Here is a 22956-nt window from a genome sequence, read left to right as displayed (position 1 = left end):
CAGCATGGTTATCACTAACCAAGGCTCAATATTTATTTACATTTTAGGTGAGACTTACACATAGTAAAATGGACAAATACCAAGCATACCACTTAGTTTTGAGAAGAGCATACATCCATGTGATCCCAAACCTCTATGAAGACATAGAACACTATCACCTTCAGAAAGTTTCCTCATGCCCCTTCTTTGTTAATCCCTCACTCCCACCACCACCCCAGTGGTAACAATGGTTCTGATTTTTTCCCCATAGATTAGTTTTGCCTGTTCTAGAACTTCATATAAATGGAATCATACAGTATATACTCCTGTGTAAGACTTCTCTGACTCAACACAATGTTTCTGCTATTCATCCAGGCTGTTGTTTGAATTAGTAGTTTTCTTTTCATTGTTGAATAGTCCATTCCATTTCATTGCCAAGTTATATGAATATAACACTGTTTTCCACTCTTCCACTAATGGATATCTGGGTTATTTCCAGTTTTTAGCTCTCCTTTGACATTTTATTATATAAATGTATAGTCATAACTAGACTATGTATTTAATCTACCTTCAACCTTTATGTCATTGTGCAAAGTGATCCAAATAGATAAAAGATTTCATAAAATTTACAAAGTATCTCTTCTCTGTATGTTTTTCACATTTCTGACTTTTCTACTATATAACTAGTTACTTCTCTTTACTCTTTACATTTACAGATGCAATCCTCTCTGGTAAGCTAGTGTTCTAGAATTTGTCTCAGTGATATGAGAGAATACTAATTAGTTGTGTGCTACATACATACACAATAAACTTTTTGATTAATTCATAAATCCCAGAACCAAAAGAACTAAGTAAGCAAAAAAGAAGAAGGTAAAACAAAAAAATAAAATATATCCTTGTGGAGAAACTACTTAAATTATGTCTTCTTAAATACTCTTTGAGCCAAGGTACTTGGACACATACTCTGAAAATAACTTTTATGGCCTTTTCCACAAATATTTTTATTCTCTACATTATAATTTAAGTTACAGCATAGACCTACAGTTTACTATCTCCCTCATCCTCTTATCTTTTCACTCACTAAGACCCGCCAGCTGTTCCTTTCAATTGTCTTCCACATCAATTCTTTATTTTGCATTCTTGCTGTCACACAGACACTTCAGGCCATTCCCCCTTACCTCAGAAGTGCTATCAAATCTCCTTCATTTTTGTTCATATCCTATCTTTGCCACGTCCATACTCTCATATCCACCACTGATTAATCTTCCTAAAATCCTATTTCATCCTATTACTTACATGCCAAAGTCCTGAGCAGCTCATCAGTATGTATAAATTTAAGTTTTAGCTCCTATCCTAACATTCAAAGAGCTCCAGAACTCATTCTCAAAAACCTGCTCACTTGATCTGCTGCTCTTCTTCTGCAGGCAACACATTGTCCTACTTGCCTTTCCCTTAGCTGTGCCCCATGCTTCTGCATTCTGGCACCCATACCACTAGGACCCTCTTCCTTACCTGCCCTCCTTGGGCACCCTTTAAGACCCAGCCACAGGTTTATCTTTGCTACCAAGCTCTTCTTAATTCACCCTCTCCCTAATCCATGGAATTTAAGACACCTCCTTTACCTGAAATAAAGCAGGGCGTAGACAATAAATAAGTGACCCAAAGTGATGTCTCTCTTTGGACTTCTTTTGCACTTGTCGTCCCTCTCATTCATTTTTTATTCTACACGGCTGGGTGTTACTACCTTTACACATCTATCTCTTATTTCACCTATCTTATAAATTTCTTTAGTGATACACTCATCTCTTTCACTTGTTTCTCCCACTATATCTATCCTAGAATCTTACACATATTAGGTGATTAATCATTTTTTTCAGCTGATTCACTTTTACAACTAAAAAGTAAAACAAATCCTTATGAAGAAGCATTTCCCTTATGAGATGGTCTTATAGAAAGCATTTGTATTCTTAATCTGTGTAATCCTTCATACATAAATTATAAAAATATCAAACGCTCCAGAAATTTTTTTCTATCTTGTGGGGGGGTTTTATACCATGCTAGAGATTATCATTGGCAGATTGCCAAGTGACTAAGAAGCATTATTTAATCAAGAATAACTCGTCTAAATTTACAGCATATTTTTAAAAGTTACTTTGTCCTCCATTCCTAACATTTGCTGTAAAGGGCCTGGTTTTAGTTTCCTCAGAAATGTATTAAGTCCAGGGGCACCTAGGTGGCTCAGTCAGTTGGGCAACTGACTTCAGCTCAGGACATGATCACATGGTTCGTGAGTTTGAGCCCCGCATTGGGCTCTGTGTGGACAGCTCAGAGCCTGGAGCCTGCTTTGGATTCCGTGTCTCCCTCTCTCTCTGCCCCTCCCCCACTCACACTCTGTCTCTCTCTCTCAAAAATAAATATTTTTAAAAATAGTTTTTAAAAATGTATGAAGTCCACATGTAAATTAAGAATCTTTATGTCACAAAGATTTCAATAAATGTGTTCCTAACTGGAAATAATCTCTTCTTCAAAATGTCCAATATTTTATTAATATTGAGTTTCTTCCTAAGAGTTATTACCATAGCCTTCCTATTTATAATTTAGCTTTCTAGTTATAATTCACAAAGTTCCCACATGGCATATTAGAGTATATTTACATGAAAACAGCATAATATTAACCTAATAACAGGAGTCAAAAGAAAATCCCCACTAAATTCCCCAGCTCACTACTCCAATTAAATGTTGCTATTCATTCTAAAGTTATGTATTTTCCTACACAACTAAAATTACTGAAACTGAGTGCTTCGGCCAGAACTGTAACCTCTTTGCCCTGTGGAGTGTGAGCTGTGCAGATGATTATGTGCACAAATTATAACACATTGAGTAAAATAGGTAAAGAAGGTATTCCAGGCAAGGTCAGTTGGTCAGTCCCTAAGAGACTAACTGTACAAATTCAGCAAGATCTTCTTAGCCTGCAGGGAAAGGTGGAAAGTATGTAAGAAAGCACTGTAGGATGTGAGCATGAGAAAAAGTTTGAAATCGGAATTAGGACACATGATACTTTCACAAATTTCATTTAACACAGAAAACTGTAACCTCTATAATAGAGATACTTTCTCCACTTATAAAAGAGTACAGGATGACATTTGCCAAGGTACTGTATTTATAAGAACTTAGAACCTACCTTATGGAATTTTGTTATAATATACAACAAGAAATGCTCAAGCTTGGACATAATGAGTAAAAGTACTAATTACCACATCAAAGCCAAACCTCAGATAAATACCACCTGTAGGATTTATAGAATAATTTTTTCTTTAAAATGTACTAAATAGGATTTGTCTTGCTCTATTTAGCATATGAATTGACAATATTTAACAGGGGTTTTTTTGTTTATTTATTTTTTTAGATTCATTTATTTTTGATAGACAGAGCACAAGTGGGGGAAGGGCAGAGAGAGGAGGAGACACAGAATCCGAAGCAGGCTCCAGGCTCTGAGCTGTCCACACAGAGCCTGACGCAGGGCTTGAACTCAAACCGTGAGATTGTGACCTGAACCGAAGTCAGATGCTTAACCCACTGAGCCACACAGGTGCCCCATTTTTTGTTTGTTTTTTTAAGAGAGAGAGAGAGAACATGTGCGAGGTCAGGGAGGGGTAGAGAGAAAGGCAGACAGAGGATCAGAAGCAGGCTCTGCACTGACAGTAGAGAGTCCGATGCAGGGCTTGAACTCACAAACCACGAAATCATGACATGAGCCTAAGTCGGATGCTTAACCAACTGAGCCACCCTGGCACCCTGTAATATTTTTTTTTTAACTATGAGTCATGACTCATCAGTACGTAGTGAAATCAATTTAGTGGGTCAAGACCATCAATTTTTAATGCAATAGAACAGAATCAAACAGAAAATGTAGGCCATTACATGCTAAAGATAAGAATAATTTTCTGAAACTTTAATTTGTATTATGTGTGTCTATATCCATGCAAACATATACTGGTTAATTTCTTAGTGTAGATCCTAGCTAAAAAAGAAATGAAAATCACTGATTTAGACAACTTCTCAAGAAGTAGGATTTTTTTCCTAGGATTATTTGAGACTAATAAAAGGGCACCAGGTCCAAAATAGAGAATCTCTTAGCAGCCACCACTAAAACTATCATCATTTATATTAGTATGCCAAGATTGTTAGCTTTGTTTTGTTTTGTGGTAAGCTTACTTTTAAATTGATTTTTTGCATTTTAAAGGATCAGGGGCCTGAGGGCATGCAGAGACACAAATGGGGCAAGTGTGACTTTTTTCTCTAATGATAAAAAATAAAGAGGACCACATAAATAAATAAAGAGGATCAATATAATAATAGTAGTTGTAATACAACATTTTTAAAAAATTGCTGAGACAAAGTGAGATTTTAAAATCCACAGTGGAAAAGAGGAAGGAAATTTTAAAAACACCTGTTATTGCATCTCCCAAACACTTAAACCAATATATTAAACCCCAATTCCCAAGTGAATGGACCCTGTCAATAAATTCCACCCTTAATTTACAATAAAGTTTGTCTAGGACAAGTACAGAATGATTGGATGATGCTGGGAGGAAGAAAGCAAGAAGAACACTAGAAAGTATACTCTTCAGTCCTGGATGGGTACATTTCAGGAATAAACACAACAAATGAGTTCCCTCTTTTTGCCTTCCATGTAGAAGAGACAGACATTTCATGGTAGACAACATTCATAAAGAACCCATAGTTCCCAAAGTTCTCAAGAACCAGACAAGGATCTGGGATAGCAGTGGTCATTGGGAAAGGGATAATCACTCTGAGGATGAAGAGGGCATAGCTGGCAAATCTGGTTAGAAGTACAACACTAGTACTAACTGAATCCTCCTGCAGCTGCCAACTTTAGGCCAAAGACAGCACCCCACAAATGTTGTTCAAGAACCAGAAGAGATGAATGCAGCTTTTGAAAAGATCTACCAGTAGCTGAGTCCCTTGGGTAGGACAGGACAAGTACTGGAATAAATTAAACTCTTCAAGTGGGATTGCCTCTGAAAAAGAAATGAGGAATTCACCCTGTGACCACCCAAACCCAAGTATCTAATCCTTGGGGAGGTTTCAGAGACCATTACCTACTCATTTCACTACCGGTTTTTGTATGAGAGTTACGATCCTGGAGAACACCAATTAGGGCCAAAACCAGGATCTTAGAGACCATGTATACTCTACCTGTTAAGAGAAGCAGAATGATGGGGAAATGTTCCTTTGAGGAATTTGAATCTACTAAGGAAAAGAATATTACCGAACAGCTTACTAAGATATCAGTTTGCTTTGTTTTTACTGCTGCAGGAAAATGAGACCTACTGTGCATTGCATTTTCTCTCCCTGATTTTAAGATAGTTATCCAGGTCTTTCTGTGTCAAATGAGATTGCCTGACCAAAACAGAAGGTTCCTGAAGAATGCATCTCTTCTTGACTTTTACTTTGGAAAACCTAAACTGAATGAGGGGATTCCCTGGGAGAGCAAAGGAAGAGAGATAGTGTCTTTCAGGGGGAAAGAGAATGCAAAGCGGTCTTCCACTGTTATGAAAAAGAGGAAAAAAAAAAAACAGGGATAGAGAAAAACCCACCATGCCTAAGAAGACAGAAGTCTGAAGTTTCAAGAAGTAGAATGGGAACTAACCACTTCCTCACAACTCTCAGGGAGATAGCAACATATGAAGAATGGCCTAGCCACATGATAAGCCTTGAGAGGCAGATCCTTAACTCCAGGGATCCTGGCCTCAGCAAAGATTTCCATGTTCAAGTATAATATAGGCTCAACAGAGACATCTGCTTCCAAGGGACCATTTGGGCTTATACAATCAATACATCACTAGTGATGAGTGTAGACCAAAGACCTAGAGAAGCTTCTTGACTATCCCTCTACTTACAAGATTCTCCAGGATCTGTTGTAACATGGTTTAGGGAGAAATGGTAGGACACTAGCCCCAATCTAATAACTGATGCTGACTTTACCATGAAGGAGAATTGGAATATGATTTAAATTTTACTTTAACATTAAAGAAATGTGATATTTCTTCATGCTCCATCATGTCTGATTCATCTATGATTCATAATGGCACAGATAATGAAGGCTTTAAAAAAAGGAAAGAAATATAAAATTGTATATTTGTATCTCCATCTGAATTATAATTTTATTAAATTCCATACAGTGAACTAAAAATTTGAGCAGCTCTGAACTGGACTATATTTAAAATAAAAATAAGTTTGACAATACATAATATAGTCCTACTGATGTTTATGATGTATAGAGCTCATAAGTTTTACCACTCTGCATCACCAATGGCTTTTGCAAATACATAGTCTCTACCTCCAAAACACATAACACCATCTTTCAAATAGAATTTCCATTTGTTCTTGCTTCGATGAATCTGGAGGGAGAAAAATAGTCTAAATTAATTAATTTTACAAATTAAAGGATAATTTACAATACTTTGCACATAACATGGGATTGTTCTGACCCTAAATGGGAGTTCTTTAAAAATAAAACCTCCTCGGTAGGTGATGGGCATTGAAGAGGGCATCTTCTGGGATGAGCACTGGGTGCTGTATGGAAACTAATTTGACAATAAATTTCATATAATAAAAAAAATAAATAAAACCACCTCAAGATAGTATTGATTCATTCAGCAAATATTTGGATTCCTATGTGTCTGTCAGACATTGTTTTAGGCACCACAGATATATCAGTTTAAAAAACAAAAACATATGTATAGTCATTAAAATTCCTATTTTTTATATATTACTTTGTAAAAACTGGAAAAATTCCTACCTTTGAGTAGTGTACATTTTACTAAGTATGGGGGAAACAGAAACCTAATAGATACCTAAATTATGAAGAATATTAAAAGACACTAAGTGCTATGAAAAATAGAGCAGGAAAAGGAAGACCGCAAATACAGAGGTGGGTTACAATTGCAAGTAAGACATTAGGGTGGGCCTGACTTCTGAGCTAACATTTGAGCAAAGACTTAAAGAAGGTAAAGGTTAAAGCCAAGAAGATATTGACTAGAGAGAATTCCAGGCAAAGGGAACAGAAGCACAAAAGCCCTGAGGAGGGAGATACCTGGACTGATCAAGAACAGCAGAAAGTTCAGTATGTCTACAAAGGAATAGAGAGGATGTAGTTAATATTATCAGGAATGAAAAAAAGAGGACTTTCATTTTGAAGGAGAAATTCACAGTAAAGCGCTGAGCAAGACCAGAAGATACAGCTTATAATCTATTAGATTCCACTGGCAGTTCCTTGGATCTAATAAATCAGTCTATTTACGGACAAAATAAAAACTAGAAAATCCTACTACCTCAAGAGGTAAGAAACCATAAAATCATTGTTACCTCTGGGTAAACCACAAGTGACTATTTAAAAACCTTATAAATGTAGGATCTGAAATCAAAGGTAAAAATTAAACCCACTTATTTACTGCAAATAGTCAAATCAAAGAAGAAAAGTCTGTGACCAGTATTCAGCTTTATTTTGTGAAACATAAGAAAATATAAATGCTAAACTCCTATTTGTGTGGGGAAAGAAATCCTATTAATGGAAAATCTCTTCTCTGAATTTGACTCCCAAATTTACACTAGAACATATCTTTAAAAGTCCCTGGGAACACAACAGTGACACAGAATCCTGAACTCAGCACAGGTAATAGTATCTGCCCAGAATCAGGAGAACAGTAGCAGCAGCAACAGCTCATTCTAGTAACTTAATTCTAGAAATAGTGCGTAAATAGTTTATTTATTCTAGAAATGCAAAAATGGTTCAATATTTGGAATTTATTAACATAACACCTGTACTACTAGACCTAAGGAGATAAATCATATAATAAACTCCAATGACGCTGACATTTATTTAGAAATGCAACAATGGTTCAATATTTGGAATTTATTAATATAACACCTATATTACTAGACCTAAGGAGATAAATCATATAATAAACTCCACTGATGCTGACAAAGTATTTGATAAATTAATGCATTTTAGATTTTTTTAACTCAATAAGAATCAAATATTGCATCCTACACACGCACGCGCTCGCGCACACACACACACGCGCGCACACACACACGCGCGCGCACACACACACACACACACACACACACACACACCTCCACCTCAGCATAAAACTGTCTTCATGGTTAGTGGAAACCCACTAAAATCCCACAGACAAAGATCATCCGAGTTTTTACTCCAGAGGTCCTACCTAATACAATTAGGTAAGAGGAAAGAAAGTACAACTGACACTAGCCAATGCAAGTAGACAAGAAGAAAGAAGCAGAAATATAAAAATTGGAAAAGATAAAAAAGACTTGCAGATGCAATGATTGCATGTCTGAAAAACCTAAAATAACCAATTAAAAATTACTAAATAAGAATTCACTATTCATACAAAATTAATACACATTAACTCATAGCCTTCATGCATACAAGCACTGGTCAGAAGACACAAAGAAAGAGCCTTTTTACCGTAACAACAAAAGAGATAAAATAGCTAAGAATAAATTTTTAAAATACTGATCTACACCATTCAACACTCTCTCCTCTTTGAAATATTCTCCTCACTTGGTTTCATGAAGAAGTACTAACTTTACCAGATATTACAAATCTTAATGATTAAATCAAGGTAGTATAAGCCAACGGACAAACCAATGAGACAAAATGGAAAATCAAGTAGTAGACCCAAATATAGAGAGAAATTTAGTAGATGATAAAGGAATCATTTTCTTATTCGTGTGGACAAAATAGACTTTTCAGTAATTAGGAAAACTGAATAGCCACCTGGAAAAAAAAAATGTCAGAATCATACGTTACATTATACTCCAAGATAAACACCAAATCAAACAACTTATATTTTGAAAAAGAAACCAAAGAAATACTAGAAGAAAACATAAGTGAATCCATTTAAAATTTTAAGAAAGAACTTTGTATTATGACTCAAAATCAGAAGCCATAAAAATTAAGGTTGACAAATATAACATCAGTATCAAAGAAAGAAAAAGCACTGAAAGCAAACATCTGAGGAAAAGCATTTCTGCATATACCAAGAGCCAATCTTCCCCAAGACAATACAGAGCTATTAGAAATCAATAAAAAGACCAATAATCCAATTGTTTTAAAAAAATAGATAAACGTTATGAACAAGCAGTTCACATAAAAGTAAATATGAATGGCCCTTAAAAACATGAGAAGTTAAAAATTTCACCAAGACATCATTTTTACTTTTTATAACAGCAAAGATCCAAATATTTTATTACACTCTATCAGCAAAGCTGTAAGAAAAGCAGCACTCTCAAATATTGTAATGGGAATATATACCGGAAGATAGTCTAGGAGAGCAATTTAGCAATATCTGACCAAATACACTTGCCCTTTGACCCAGTAATACCATTTCTGGGGATTTTTTTTTTTAAGATTTTATTTTTAAGTAATCTCCACACCTAATGTGGGACTTGAATTTACAACCCCAAGACTGAGTTGCATGCTTTACTGACTGAGCCTGCCAGGTACCCCACTGGGGATTTTTTTAATAGATATAACTGCACACATAGGAGATGTATTATAGATGTGATCATTCAATAGCAAATGACTGAAAAAGAACTCAAATATTCATCAGTTGGGGATTGGTAAAATAAATTTTAATAATTCTGCAGTAGAATATTATATAATAGCTATAAAAATACTAGCACGAAGATCTCCAAGATATATTGTTGATGTCTTAAAAGACAAGGTGTAGAGTAGAGTGTTCTCTAGGCTATCTTTCAGGTTTGTATTTGAATAAAAATACCCTGTAAATATATTAAGAAACTAGTCTATCTGGTTACTTTTTTTTACGCTCAAAGAAGAGACAAGAAGCTATTGGTAGGCAGCATAAGTAGTGAAGGAGTAAGAACCAGACTTCATGGTATACCTTTTATAGTGTTTTGATTAACATATGTGTATACAGTATCTATTCAGAAAACAAAGCATATATATTTAAAGAGAAACATACTGTGTTACATACATAGCAATTATTGTACCAGCATCTAATAGACAAGGACAGCTATAAACTAAAGTTTGCTAAACTGTTAACATGAAGATACAACATATTCAAATGGTTTTGCAATGCACTATAGTGTCCTATTTATGGCATAGAACACTCTCATCTATAGTAAAAGGTTTCATTTCACCATTAATCTTCCCTATATATCATTATTACTTTAACCTTTATACTAATCTTGGTCATTCTCTAAGCCTCTGAAATAACATTACTGTATCCTTTAATTCTCACTTAGCATGGTGACCAATGACCTTCATTTAACCCTTTTTCATAGCACATCTTAATACTTTCAAAGCTTTCCCCAATTGTTAACTTATAAATTTCAAAGGTAAATTCCATATGGTAGTCAAAGCCAGATAATATATACTAAAAACAAAAACAAAAACAGCACTTCCCAAAGTTTAATAAGCATGCAAATCACCTCAGGGTCTTGTTAAAATACACATTCTGATCCAATACCCTGGGATAAGACTCAAAATCCTGCATTTGGAACTCTCCCAGACAAAGTGATACTATTGGCCTTCAAAACATGCTGACTAGTAAAAGCTCTTAAAAGACTACTGAAAAGTCTTTCAATTTACTTGAGTTTGCTTATATTAAATACTACTTGAACAAGAACTGGGAAGATACTCTTTCATAAAAATCCACTGTTGGCAGTGGTCCCTGCCATCCCACTTTGACCTTACAGATACATTTTCTCTGCTAGCTATCTTCTGACTTCATCAGTCCCTTTTAAGACCAATTCAAGGGCTCCCCAGTGCCATGGTTTAAAACATTTAGTACTGTTTTTAAAATAACTCTCAGTTAGGACTCTCAAACAACTAGATTTGTTAGCACTATACACCTAATATCACTCCTGTGTACCCCAAAAGTGGTTAAGAGGTAAAAGTCAATGTGGGAGAAAACACTTTGAAAATTACAAAGCACTATGTAATTAATTACAAGCTATTTTCCACAATGCAGTACAACAAAGGATACTATATCCATAACAGTCTAGAAAATTCTCTGTGACTCTATGGAATGCATACATAACTTAGTGCCTTAGTGTTTTCTTCATGGAAGGCAATACACTGCTTATAAGAAACAAAAATAAGTTTCAAACTAAGAAATGCTCTCTTTTATATTACCTATTTCTTCATATGCTTATGTTTACCAGCATCTAAATTGCCATTTTCTATCTATATGAAATGTTATAAAGGAGAAAACAATCTTATCTTTAGAGAAAAGGATTTATTTTTATAACAATTCAAAACACCATCCCCTATTTCTCTTGAGTATATTGGAATTGTTACCGAAAAAAAGGCAAAGATGTAAATATGCATTAGTCATCAGGGAAATGCGAATCAAAACCACAATGGGATACCACTTCACACCAACTAGGATGGCTAGAATCAAAGAGTCAGATAACAAGCATTAGTGAGAATGTGGAGGAATCTAAACCCTCATATACTGCTGGTAGGAATGGAAAATGGTAGAGCCACTTTGGAAAACAGTCTGGTAGCCCCTCAAACTATTACCACATAACCCAGAAATTTCCAAGAGAAATAAAAATATATGTTCACACAAAAACTTCTATGTGAATGTTTAAAGCAGCATTTTTCATAATAGCCAAAAATGGCAACAATCCAAATGTCCATCAACAGATGAATGGATAAACAAAATGTGGTATATGTATTCAATGGACTAGTATTCAGCAATAAAAAAGAATGAAGAACTGTCACATGCTATGACATGGATGAATCTTGAAACACTGTATGGAGTAAAAGCAGCCAGTCACAAAAGACCACATATTATAGGATTCTTTTCATATGAAACTCCAAAATAGGGAAATCTAAAGAGACAGAAAGTAGATAAGTGATTTCTTAGGCCAGGGGTGGGGATCGGAGGAAACAGGGAAATATGGGGGTGAGAACTAAAGGGAATAGGGCTTCTTTCTGAGGTGATTAAATGTTCTAAAACTGACTATGTTAACAGCTGCACATATTCATGAATATACAAAACCACTAAATTGTACACTTTAAATATGTGAGTTGTACAGTATGTGAATTATATCTCAAAGCTGCTAAAAAAAAGATGTAAATATGCATGAATTAAAGACAAAAGCTGGCCATTCTACTACATAATCAGAGTATTTAAGAAGAAAAAGCAGTATTATATTTTAGTTGCTAAAGTTGAATTTCTTCTAAATTAATTTCTATGTTTGAAAACTGACACACCTTCAACTCTCTTTGTTGATCATTTTCCAATGTCCAACTAATCATCAAGTCCCCTTGATTCTTCCATCACCATCTCTGACTCTTCTACGTTCTACACTGCCATCCTTAGCCTGGGCTCTTGTTACTTCATTTCTGCACTATCCCTGTTCTTACCATTTGCCTCTGCTTAATAAGCAAATATGGCCAGTTTTAAACCCAATTATAATTTTTTCAGTAACATTCTCAGAATGCTAATGTCCACCAAATCGTTTCAATTTCTCCTACCAGGATTCTAGGTTTTCCCATCTGCTGTGAACTCTGTCCCCAACCCAGCTTCATTTCCTAATACATCCAAAAGAACACTTTATTCAAAGCAGAGCTGCCTCTTCACTGTCCCTTGTACATTCTACATGCATTCATTTCTTTTATCAAGCTGTTCTACTCAGAATGTCTACTGTCCACACTTATCTATATCTTACAAATCATTTAAGACCTATTTCAGAGTTCCGTATCACCCATGAAGGATTTGTGGAGAACTCCAACTATGAACAATTTCTTACATTTCCTAGCTACTTTTTGGACTTACTGTCTGTGCCACATATCTTAGCATTTGATTTACATGCCACTCATCTTAGCATCTGATTCATATGTCACATATTTTAGCATTTGATTTGCCTGTCACATATTTTAGCTTCTGATTTACCGACCATCTTATTGTACACCATTCTTTTATTACATATAGAAATATCCTGTTTCAATCAGAAACATCTTGTTTCAATAAGATAATTCTCAAGACAAGAACTATCACTTTTTTGCTATCTCTGAGACCACACAGCGCAGTGTTAGACACAAAATATATATAATTAATTAGCTTTTTCAAGATTAAGTGTGAACTGTAACTCATCATCTTATTTTCCATCATTTTACATAGCTTTCTACCATAAATGCAATTAATAAACCCAAAGTCTAAAAGGTGAATATGGTACCTTGTCATACTGGCAGACAATTACATTATCCGTGTCAAACAGGTCTGGCACATCCTGCTCACTAACATCATCTCCAGAATTTAAAGGGTCCTAAAGATGAAAGACGGTTACATTAAGGAATTTTATGATGCTCTGAATTTTTTAAAGACAGAGACACACATAGAAATAAAGGAACTTGGGGAGAGAATAGTATCGTACTGAAAAAGTAAAATAGCCTGAGTCTGAATGCCAGCTTGGTCACGTAATAACTCTAAGACTGACCTTTGTCAATTTACTAAAACTCCTCATATCTCAGTTTTGTCATATGTTAAATGAGGTTGGTAATAAGGCCCATAGATAGGGTGGTGGGAATGTTAAATAACGTAAGATAGGTAAGACTTAAGTATGGTACCTGGCACATCCTTAAGGCCACCATAAATGACAGTACTACTTACATGCTTCCTAATTACCACATTCCACAAAAATTTTACTTCATCTATCAGAATCAAAGCAGACACTGCATGCTTCTAACCTGGCGGCCTTCTGTACCTCTACTCCCATCTTTTAAACTCCCACTATCTCTAGTTAAGACCAACAAATAGAGTGGCCAATTCCCAAATACTTAATACTAGTTTGAATTATAGTTTACAAGTTTAAATATTAGGGTGCAAATAAGTCTCATTTTAAAAGACTAAACACAGAGTTAACCTTAATTGTTATTCCTCTTGATTAAAGTATACTTTAATATACTTTATATTAAAGTGCAAAGTATATTAAAATACAAATGCTATAATTTTAAAAATTTCACCTCAAAAGTGATCCTCACCTCTTCTACAACGTCTATTTGAGGGTCTTCATTATCACTACTATTGGCAGTTGAATCTTCATTTGATATACTGTCAGCTTCTTCTTCAAGTACCTTCAGGTCTCCTGCCTCAACAATCCCCAGAAATTCGTTCTCATCTACATCTCTTGTACTTCCTATTTCATCATTGGAAGATGTATCACCGGTTCCATCTATTTGAATTATCTCATTAATATCATCATCAGTTACCTGATTGCTTAAATCCATCTGAGAACTAGACTCCTAGAAAGAGAATGAAATGTAATAAAGTTTTTCAAGTCAAAAAGTATGTAACACTGAATCACATGAAATATAAAATTAGTTAAACATTTCACAAGTGATCTTAAAATAGATTTCAGTTCTATATTTCCTTCCTTTCCTATATATGTTCTCTAATTTTGAATTCTAGAACAATCCCAGAATGTCTATGCAACATGGGAATAATTTTTTTTAATTTTTTTTAAGTTTATTTATTGATTTTGGGAGAGAAAGTGCAAGCAGGGGAGGGGCAGAGAGAAAGGGAGAATCCCAAGCTCACTAGTTTCAGGTAATAATTGCCAATTTTTATACATACCACCTTAACTTTACACAGTACCTATTAGGTTTTAACGATTTCATTTTATTTTAAACAATAATTTGGAGTAGAAAGGACAAGTAACATCATGCTCACTGTATAAATTAAAAAGCATAAAGGATTGAACTAGCTGAAATAAGCTAAGCACAAAAGGACAAATACGAATCAAAATGGACAGAACTGAAAAGAAAAATGAACAAATCTAATTATAGAGAATTCAACATTCCTCTTTCCATGATCAACAGAAAAGTAGACTTAAATTTAGTAAGGATGTAAAAGACCTGAAAAATACAATCAAACAATTCAACCTAATTGACATAGAATACTCCACCCCAAAATAGCAAAATACACACTTTTAAAGAGCACACAGAATGTTCACCAAGATGGACCATATTCTAGGTTCTAAAAAACAAACCCTGAAAAAACTAAGACACACAAAGTATGTTCTCTAAGCATAAAGGAGTTAAACCAGAAATCAGTAACAGAAAGATCTGGAAAAATCCCCTGATATTTAATAATTACATTTCTAAATACCCATGGATCAAAGAGTAAGGCATGAGAGAAAGCAGCACATAATTTTAACTGAATGCAAACAAAAACATAACATTTCAGAACTTATGAAATGTAGCTAAAGCAATGCCTAGAGGGAAATTTACAGCATTACATGATCATATTAAAAAAGAATTAAGTTTCAATCAATGGCCTAAAATTCTACCCTAAGAAACTAAAAAGAGAAGACTAAATTAAGCTCTTGGCAAAAGAGAAAATAATAAAGATAAAAAGAGAAATAAATGAAATTGAGCACAAAAAAATTAAGTCAGACAAAGTTCATTCTTTAAAAAGATCAATAAAATTGATAACCCTCTAGCCAGACTGACAAAGAATAAAAAGGAGAGAGGGAGAAAAGAAACAAATAATACTAGGGATTAAAGGAGTGTTGCCATATATTCTGAAGACATTAAAAGGATAAGGAAATTGTCTTCAGCCATTTGAGCTTCTATAACAAAATACCACAGACTAGGTAGCTTATAAACAATGGAGATTTTTTTTTTCTTCCAGTTCTAGAGGCTAGAAAGCCCAAGATCAAGGCATCAGCAGATTCAGTAACTGGTGAGAGCCCACTTCCTGGTTCACAGGCAGTGCCTACTCACTGTGTCTGCACATGGTAGACAGACTACAGAATTCTGTGGAGTCTCTTTTATATGGCAACTAGTCCCATTCATAAGGGCTCCACTCCTAATTACCATCACCTTTCAGGGACACAAACATTCAGAGTAATATAAGTCAGTTTACAAAAATTAATTGTATATCTATATAGTAGCAATAAATGAATAGAAATTGAAATTTTAAAACAGTACTAATTAAAACAGCAATAAAAAGAAACTCATCATATACAAGAGATCCTCAATAAGGTAACAAACAGATTTCTCAGCAGAAACTTTGAAGGCCAGAAGGCAGTAGGATGATACGTATTTAAAGGGCTAAAAGAAAAGACTGTCAACTGGGAATTCTATATCTGGCCAAACTGTCCTGCAAAAATCAGTGAAAAATTAAAGCATTCTAAGATAAAGGCTGAAGGAGTTTGTTACCATTGGACCTGCCTTACAAGAAATGCTAAAGGGAATCCTTTAAATTGAAATGAAAGGGAACTAGACAGTAACTCAAAGCCATACAAAAATATAAAATTTTCTGGTAAAGATAAATACATAGACAAATATAAAAACCAGTATTATAATTTTATTTATAATTCTACTTCTTATTCCCACATAAGATTTAAAAGATAAAAACATATTTAAAATTATAAATCTATATTAAGGGGAACACAATACATAAAGATATAATTTGGGATATCAATAACAAAGTGAGAGAGGGCAGAGCTAAAGAGGAACAGAGTTTTTTTTATGAGATAAAAGTTGAGTTGGTATCAGTTCAAAATAGATTCTAATAACTTTAAGATGCCATAAATAATCCCCATGGTAACCACAAAGAAAATACCTATAGAGTACACACAAAAAGATATGAAAAGGGAATCAAAATTTGTCACTCCAAAATCAACTATATACAAAGGAAGACAGTAAGAAAGAAAATGTGGGGCAAAAAAGCTAAAAGACACACAGAAAACAAGTAGCAAAATGGCAAAAGCCCTTCACTATCAGTAATTACTTTAAAGGTAAATGGACCAAACACCCCAATCAAAAGACACAAATTGGCAGAATAGATACTTACTATGTTGTCTATGAGACTCACTTTAGATCTAAGGATGCACATAGGTTGAAAGTAGAAGAATGGAAAAAGATACTCTATGTAAATATTAACCAAAAGAGAATTGGGATAGTTATGCTATTATCAGACAAAATAGACTTTAAGTGAAACACAATTAGAAAAAAAAAAAAAGAAAGAAAAACAGCATACAATCAAAAAAATAATCAATTCACCAAGATGTAACAATTATATACATATCTGCACCAAATATCATAGCTCCTAAATGTATCTAACAAGCACTGACAGAATACAAGGGAAAAATAGATAGCTCTAAGATAATAGTAGGAGACTTCAATACCCCACTTTCAAAAATGAATAGAACCACCGGACAGAATACCAATAAGGAAATAAAGAACTTGAATATTATGGACATATAATATAGACATAAGTATAGTTGGACCTAACAGACATATACACAACATGCCACCCAACAATAGCAGGATACAAATTTTTCTCAACTGCACACAGAACATTCTCTAAGAAAGACCGTATGTTAGGCCACAAAACAAATCTCAAAATTTAAAAAGACTGAAATCATGCAAAGTATCTTTTCTGATCACAATGGAAAGAAGGAAAACCGGAAAATACACAAGATGTGGAAATTAAACAACAGACTCAAAAAGTCAATGGTTCAAAAACAAGAAATAAACAAATAACCAATCTTGACCATACAGTTGTGGGTTCATTTCTGGGTTTTCTATTGTTTCATTCATCTGTGTGTCTGTTTTTGTAACAGTACCATACTGTCTTAATCACTACAGTTTTATAATATAGCTTGAAGTCTAGAATTGTAATGCTTCCATCTTTGCTTTTATTTTTCAAGATTGCCTTGGCTATTCAGGGTCTTTTGTGGTTTCATACAAAGTTTAAGATTGTTCTGGCTCTGTGAAAAATGCTGGTGATATTTTGATAGGGATAGCTTTAAATGTCTAGATTGCTTTGGGTAGTATAGACATTTTAACAGTATTTGTTCTTCCAATCCATGAGCATGGAATATTTTTCCATTTCTTTGTGTCATCTTCAGTTTCTTGCATAAGTGTTTTACAGTTTTCAGAGTACAGATCTTTTACCTTTTTGGTTAAGTTTATTCCTAGGTATCCAATGGTTTTTGGTGCAATTGTAAATGAGATCAATTCCTTCATTTCTATCTGCTGCTTCATTATTGGTTTATAGAAATGCAACAGATTTCTGTATGTTGACTTTGTATCCACAACTTTACTGAATTCGTATATCAGTTCTCAATTTTTTGGTGGAAACTTTTGCATTTTCTATACATGTTATCTGCAAATAGTTAAAGTTTTACTTCTTCCTTGTGAATTTTGATTCCTTTTATTTCTTTTTTTTGGCTGCTTGCTAAGGCTAGGACTTCCAGAACTATGCTAAATAACCATGGTGAGAGTAGACATCCTAGTCTTGTTTCTGACCAAGCTCTCAATTTTTCCCCCAATAAGGATATTAGCTGTGGGTTATTTCACATATGGCCTTTGTTATGGTGAGGTATGTTCCCTCTATCCCTACTTAGTTGACAGTTTTTATCATGAATGGATGTTGTACTTTGTCAAATGCTTGTTCTGCACCTATTGAGAGAACCACAGGTTTCATATTCTTTCTTTTATTAATGTGGTGGTCAACTAATCTTCAACAAAGCAGGAAAGAATATACAATGGAAAAAAGTCTCTTAAACAAATGGTGTTGGGAAAACTGGACAGCAACATGCAAAAGAATGAAACTGAAACACTTTCTGACATTATACACAAAAATAAATTCAAAATGGGTTAAATACCTAAGTGTGAGACAGGAAACCATCAAAATCCTAGAAGATATGCCATTTGCAACTACATGGATGGAACTGCAGGGTATTATGCTAAGTGATATTAGTCAGTCAGAAAAGACAAATATCATATGACTTCACTCATGAGGACTTCAAGAGACAAAACAGATGAACATAAGGGAAGGGAAACAAAAATAATATAAAAACAGGGAGGGGGACAAAACAGAAGAGACTCATAAATATGGAGAAGAAACAGGGTTACTGGAAGGGTTGTGGGAGGGGGGATGGGCTAAATGGGTAAGGGGCACTAAGGAATCTACTGCTGAAATCGTTGTTGCACTATATGCTAACTAATTTGGATGTAAATTTAAAAATAAATAAATAAATAAATATGTTTTTAAAAATCTAGAAGAGAACACATTGGCCAAAGCAAGTTCTTACTAGGTATGTCTCCTGAGGCAAGGGAAACAAAAGCAAAAATAAATTATTGGGACTTCATCAAAAGAAAATGATTCCGCACAGTGAAGGAAACAATCAACAAAACTAAAAGGCAACCTTTGGAACAGGAAAGGATATCTGCAAATGACACATCTGAAAAAGGGTTAATAGCTAAAATCTATAAAGAACTTATAAAACTCAACACCTAAAAAATAATCCAGTTAAAAAATGGGCAGAAGATACAGATATTTTTCCAAAGAAGACATCCAGATGGCTACCAGACACATGAAAAAATGCTCAACATCACTCACCATGAGGGAAATACAAATCAAAACTACAATGATGTATCACTCCACACCAGTCAGAATGGCTAAAATTAACAACACAGGAAACAAAAGGTATTGGCAAAGATACAGAGAAAGGGGAACCCACTGTAGGTGGGATTGCAAACTGGTGCAGCCACTCTGGAAAACAATATAGAGATTCCTCAGAAAATTAAAAATGGACCTACCCTACAATCCAGCAATAGCATTACTAAGTATTTGCCTAAAGGATACAAAAATGCTAATTTGCAGGTATACAAGCACCCTCGCATATATAGCAGCATTGTCAACAGCCAAATTATGGTAAAAGCCCACATGTCCATCCACTGATGAATGAAGAAAGATGTGATATATATACATACAATGGATTATTACTCAGCCATAAAAAAGAATGAAATCTTGCCGTTTGCAACCATGTGGTTGGAGCTACAGAGTATTATGCTAAGTGAAGTAAGTCAGTCAAAGAAAGACAAATACCATATGACTTCACTCATATGTGGAATTTAAGAAGCAAAACTTTATGAACATAGTGAGGGTGCGGGGAAGAGAGGCAAACCAGAAAACACTCTTAACTACAGAGAACACACCGAGCATTGCTGGAGAAGAGGTGGGTGAGGGGATGGGTTAAATGATGAAGGGTATTAAGGAGTGCACTTGTAGTGATGAGCACTGGGTGTTGTATGTAAGTGATAAATTACTTAAGTTCTACACATAAAACTAATATTATACTATATGTTAACTTGAATTTAAATAAAAACTTGAAAAATACAAAACAAAAAATCAGTCTTTTAAGATATAAAATATCTTAAGACAAATAAAAATGAAAATGCAACATAGCAAAATTTATGGGATGCAGCAAAAGCAGTGCTAAGAGCAAAATTTATAGCTATGATTGTTCACACTAAAAAAGAAGAAAAGTCTCAAATTAACAACCTAAATCTCCACTGGAAGGAACTAGAAAAAGAAGAACAAAGCCCAAAACTACTTTAAGGAAGGAAAAAATAATAATTAAGGCAAAGATAAATAAAGAACAGAAAAACAATAGAGAAAATAAACAAAACTAAGAGTTGGTTCTTTAAAAACAATCAACAAAATTGATAAGCTTTTTATTACACTGATTAAGAAAAAAATAAACCCAAATAACTATAATCAGAAATGAACAAACTTTACTACTGATTTTACCAAAATAAAAACAATTATGAGATAATACTATAGAAATATTCATGGGAGACTATTATGAACTGTATACCAACAAATTGGATAACCAAGATGAAACAAATTCCCACAAACACACAATTTACCAAGAATGAATCATGAATAGAAAATCTGAATAGATCTGTAAGAAGATAGAATTAGTAATCAAAAATCTCTCAACAAAGAAATTCCCAGAATGAGATGGCCCCACTGGAGAATTCTACCAAACATTTAAAGAAGAATTAACACCAATCCTCAAAAATCCTAAACAAAATACTAACACAAACAGAATTCAACAGCACATTAAAAATATCATACACCATGACCAAGTGGGATTTACTCCTGTAATGCAGTGATGATTCAACATATGAAAAATCAATCAATGTAATAGAATATATTCACATAATGGGGATGGGGGAGGGGGGCACACAATCACCTCAATTGATGCAGAAAAAGCATTTGACAAAATTCAACACCACTTTATGATTTAAAAAAACCACCAGGAATAGAAGGAAATTGCCTTAACATAATAAAGGCCATCTATGAGAAATCCTCAGCTAACAGCATACTCCATGGTGAAAAACTAAAAGCTTTTCCTTTAAGATCAGGATCAAGGATGCCCATGCTTGCCACTTCCATTCAACAATGTACTGTAAGTCCTAGCTAGGGCAATGAGGCAAGAAAAATAAATAAATAACAGGCATCCAAACTGGAAAGGAAAAAGTAATATCTGTTTGCAGATAATCTCATTTATGTACTACTTCATTTATGTACAAAACCCTAAAGATTCCACACACATAAATATAATAGAACTAATGAATGCATTCAGCAAAGTCACAAAAGACAAAAATCAACACACAAAAATCAGCTGCATTTGTATACACTAACAATTAAAAACCTGAAAAAGAAATGCAGAAAACAATTCCATTTACAATACCATCAAATAGAATAAAATACTTAGGAGTAAACATAACCAAGGAGTCAAAAGACTTGGTCACTGAAAACTACAAACATTCCCGGAAGAAATTAAAGAAGCCAGAAATAAATGGGAAGATATTCTGTGTTCATGTATTTAAAAGAGTTAATATTGCTAATACCACCCAAAGCCATCTATTCATTGCAAACCCTAACAAAATCCAGATAACATCTCTTGTAGAAATAGAATATCCATATTAAAATTCCTATGGAATCTCAAGAGACCCTGAAAGAGAAGATGTAAGTTGGAGGTCTAACACATCCTGATTTTAAAACTTACTCCAAAACTATAGTAGTCAAAATAGGGTGGTGTTGGCATAAAGAAAAACAACATACTAATGGAATAGCATAAAGAGCCCAGAAACAAATTCTCACATATATGGTCAAATAATTTTTGACAACAGTGACAAGCCCATTCAAGAGGAAAAGGCATCTTTTCAACAAATGGTGCTGGGAACACATGCAAAGAAATGGAAGTTGGACCCTTACCTTACACTACATACAAAAATTAACTCAAAATGGATTAAAGACTTAAACATAAGAACTAAAACTATCAAACTCTTCAAAAAAATCATAGAGGAAAATCTTCATGACATTGGACCTGGGAATGATATTCCTTAGATATGATACCAAAAGCACAGGCAAAAAAGGGGTGAGGCAGGGGGAAATACATAAAATAGACTTCAACAATATTTACCTTTGTGCATCAAAGAACATTATCAACAGAGTAAAAAGGCAACCCACAAAATGGAAGAAAATGTTGGCAAACCACATATATAAAGAGTTAATATACAGAATATATAAATAAACCCTACAACAACAACAAACAACTTGACTTAAAAATGCACATAGGACTTGGATAGAACTTTCTCCAAAGAAAATATACAAATGGCCAAAAAGCACATTAAAAGATGTCCAATATTACTAATAATTAGAGGAATGCAAATCAAAACCACAATAAGATATCACCTCACACCCATTAGGATGGCAATAATCAAAGGGAAAAAAAATGCTGGTGAAAAAATAGCGCTGGTGAGGATGTGGAGAAATGAACCCATTGTGCACTGCTGGTAGGAATGTAAAATGATACAGCTGCTATGGAAAATAGTATGGCAGTTCCTTAAATTTTTGTTAATAGAATTGCCATATGGATCCATCAATTCCACACTTGGCTATATGCCCCAAATAATTGAAAGCAGAGACTCGAAATATTTGTACACCCAAGTTTACATTAACATTAGTCAAAACTGCCAAAGGGTATAAGCAACCCAAGTGTCTATGGATAGATGAATGGATAAACAAAAAATATATATAGATAGATAGATAACAGAGTATTAAACCATAA

At 34.2% G+C, this 22956-nt stretch overlaps 2 protein-coding genes across 6 annotated transcripts in view; one reads left to right on the top strand and one right to left on the bottom strand.

Moving 5' to 3' along the window:
• The window catches only part of LHCGR (luteinizing hormone/choriogonadotropin receptor), a 119278-nt gene that overhangs the window by 56799 nt on the left and 39523 nt on the right, over nt 1–22956 (top strand). Inside the window, exon 11 of one of the 4 annotated variants that reach the window (XM_047852146.1) lies at nt 48–521. The exons of the other annotated variants lie outside the window; for them this stretch is intronic. Within the exon in view, the coding sequence (XP_047708102.1) occupies nt 48–51 (4 nt within the window). The 3' untranslated portion in view covers nt 52–521. Of the gene's footprint in view, nt 1–47; nt 522–22956 lie in introns of those variants that run through there. 4 annotated transcript variants of the gene reach the window in all.
• The window catches only part of GTF2A1L (general transcription factor IIA subunit 1 like), a 42478-nt gene continuing 25676 nt past the window's right edge, over nt 6155–22956 (bottom strand). For both annotated transcript variants that reach the window (XM_047852147.1, XM_047852148.1), the window contains 3 exons: nt 14057–14317; nt 13252–13341; nt 6155–6404 (listed from right to left, as the gene is read on the bottom strand). In XM_047852147.1, the coding sequence (XP_047708103.1) occupies nt 6297–6404; nt 13252–13341; nt 14057–14317 (459 nt within the window). In that variant the 3' untranslated portion in view covers nt 6155–6296. The remainder of the gene's footprint in view (nt 6405–13251; nt 13342–14056; nt 14318–22956) is intronic.

This window comes from Prionailurus viverrinus, chromosome A3, assembly GCF_022837055.1.
Source record: "Prionailurus viverrinus isolate Anna chromosome A3, UM_Priviv_1.0, whole genome shotgun sequence".
Classification (NCBI taxonomy): domain Eukaryota; kingdom Metazoa; phylum Chordata; class Mammalia; order Carnivora; family Felidae; genus Prionailurus; species Prionailurus viverrinus.
The sequence above is the reverse complement of the archived record's forward strand: the minus strand, read 5'-3'. Positions and strand labels throughout refer to the sequence as shown.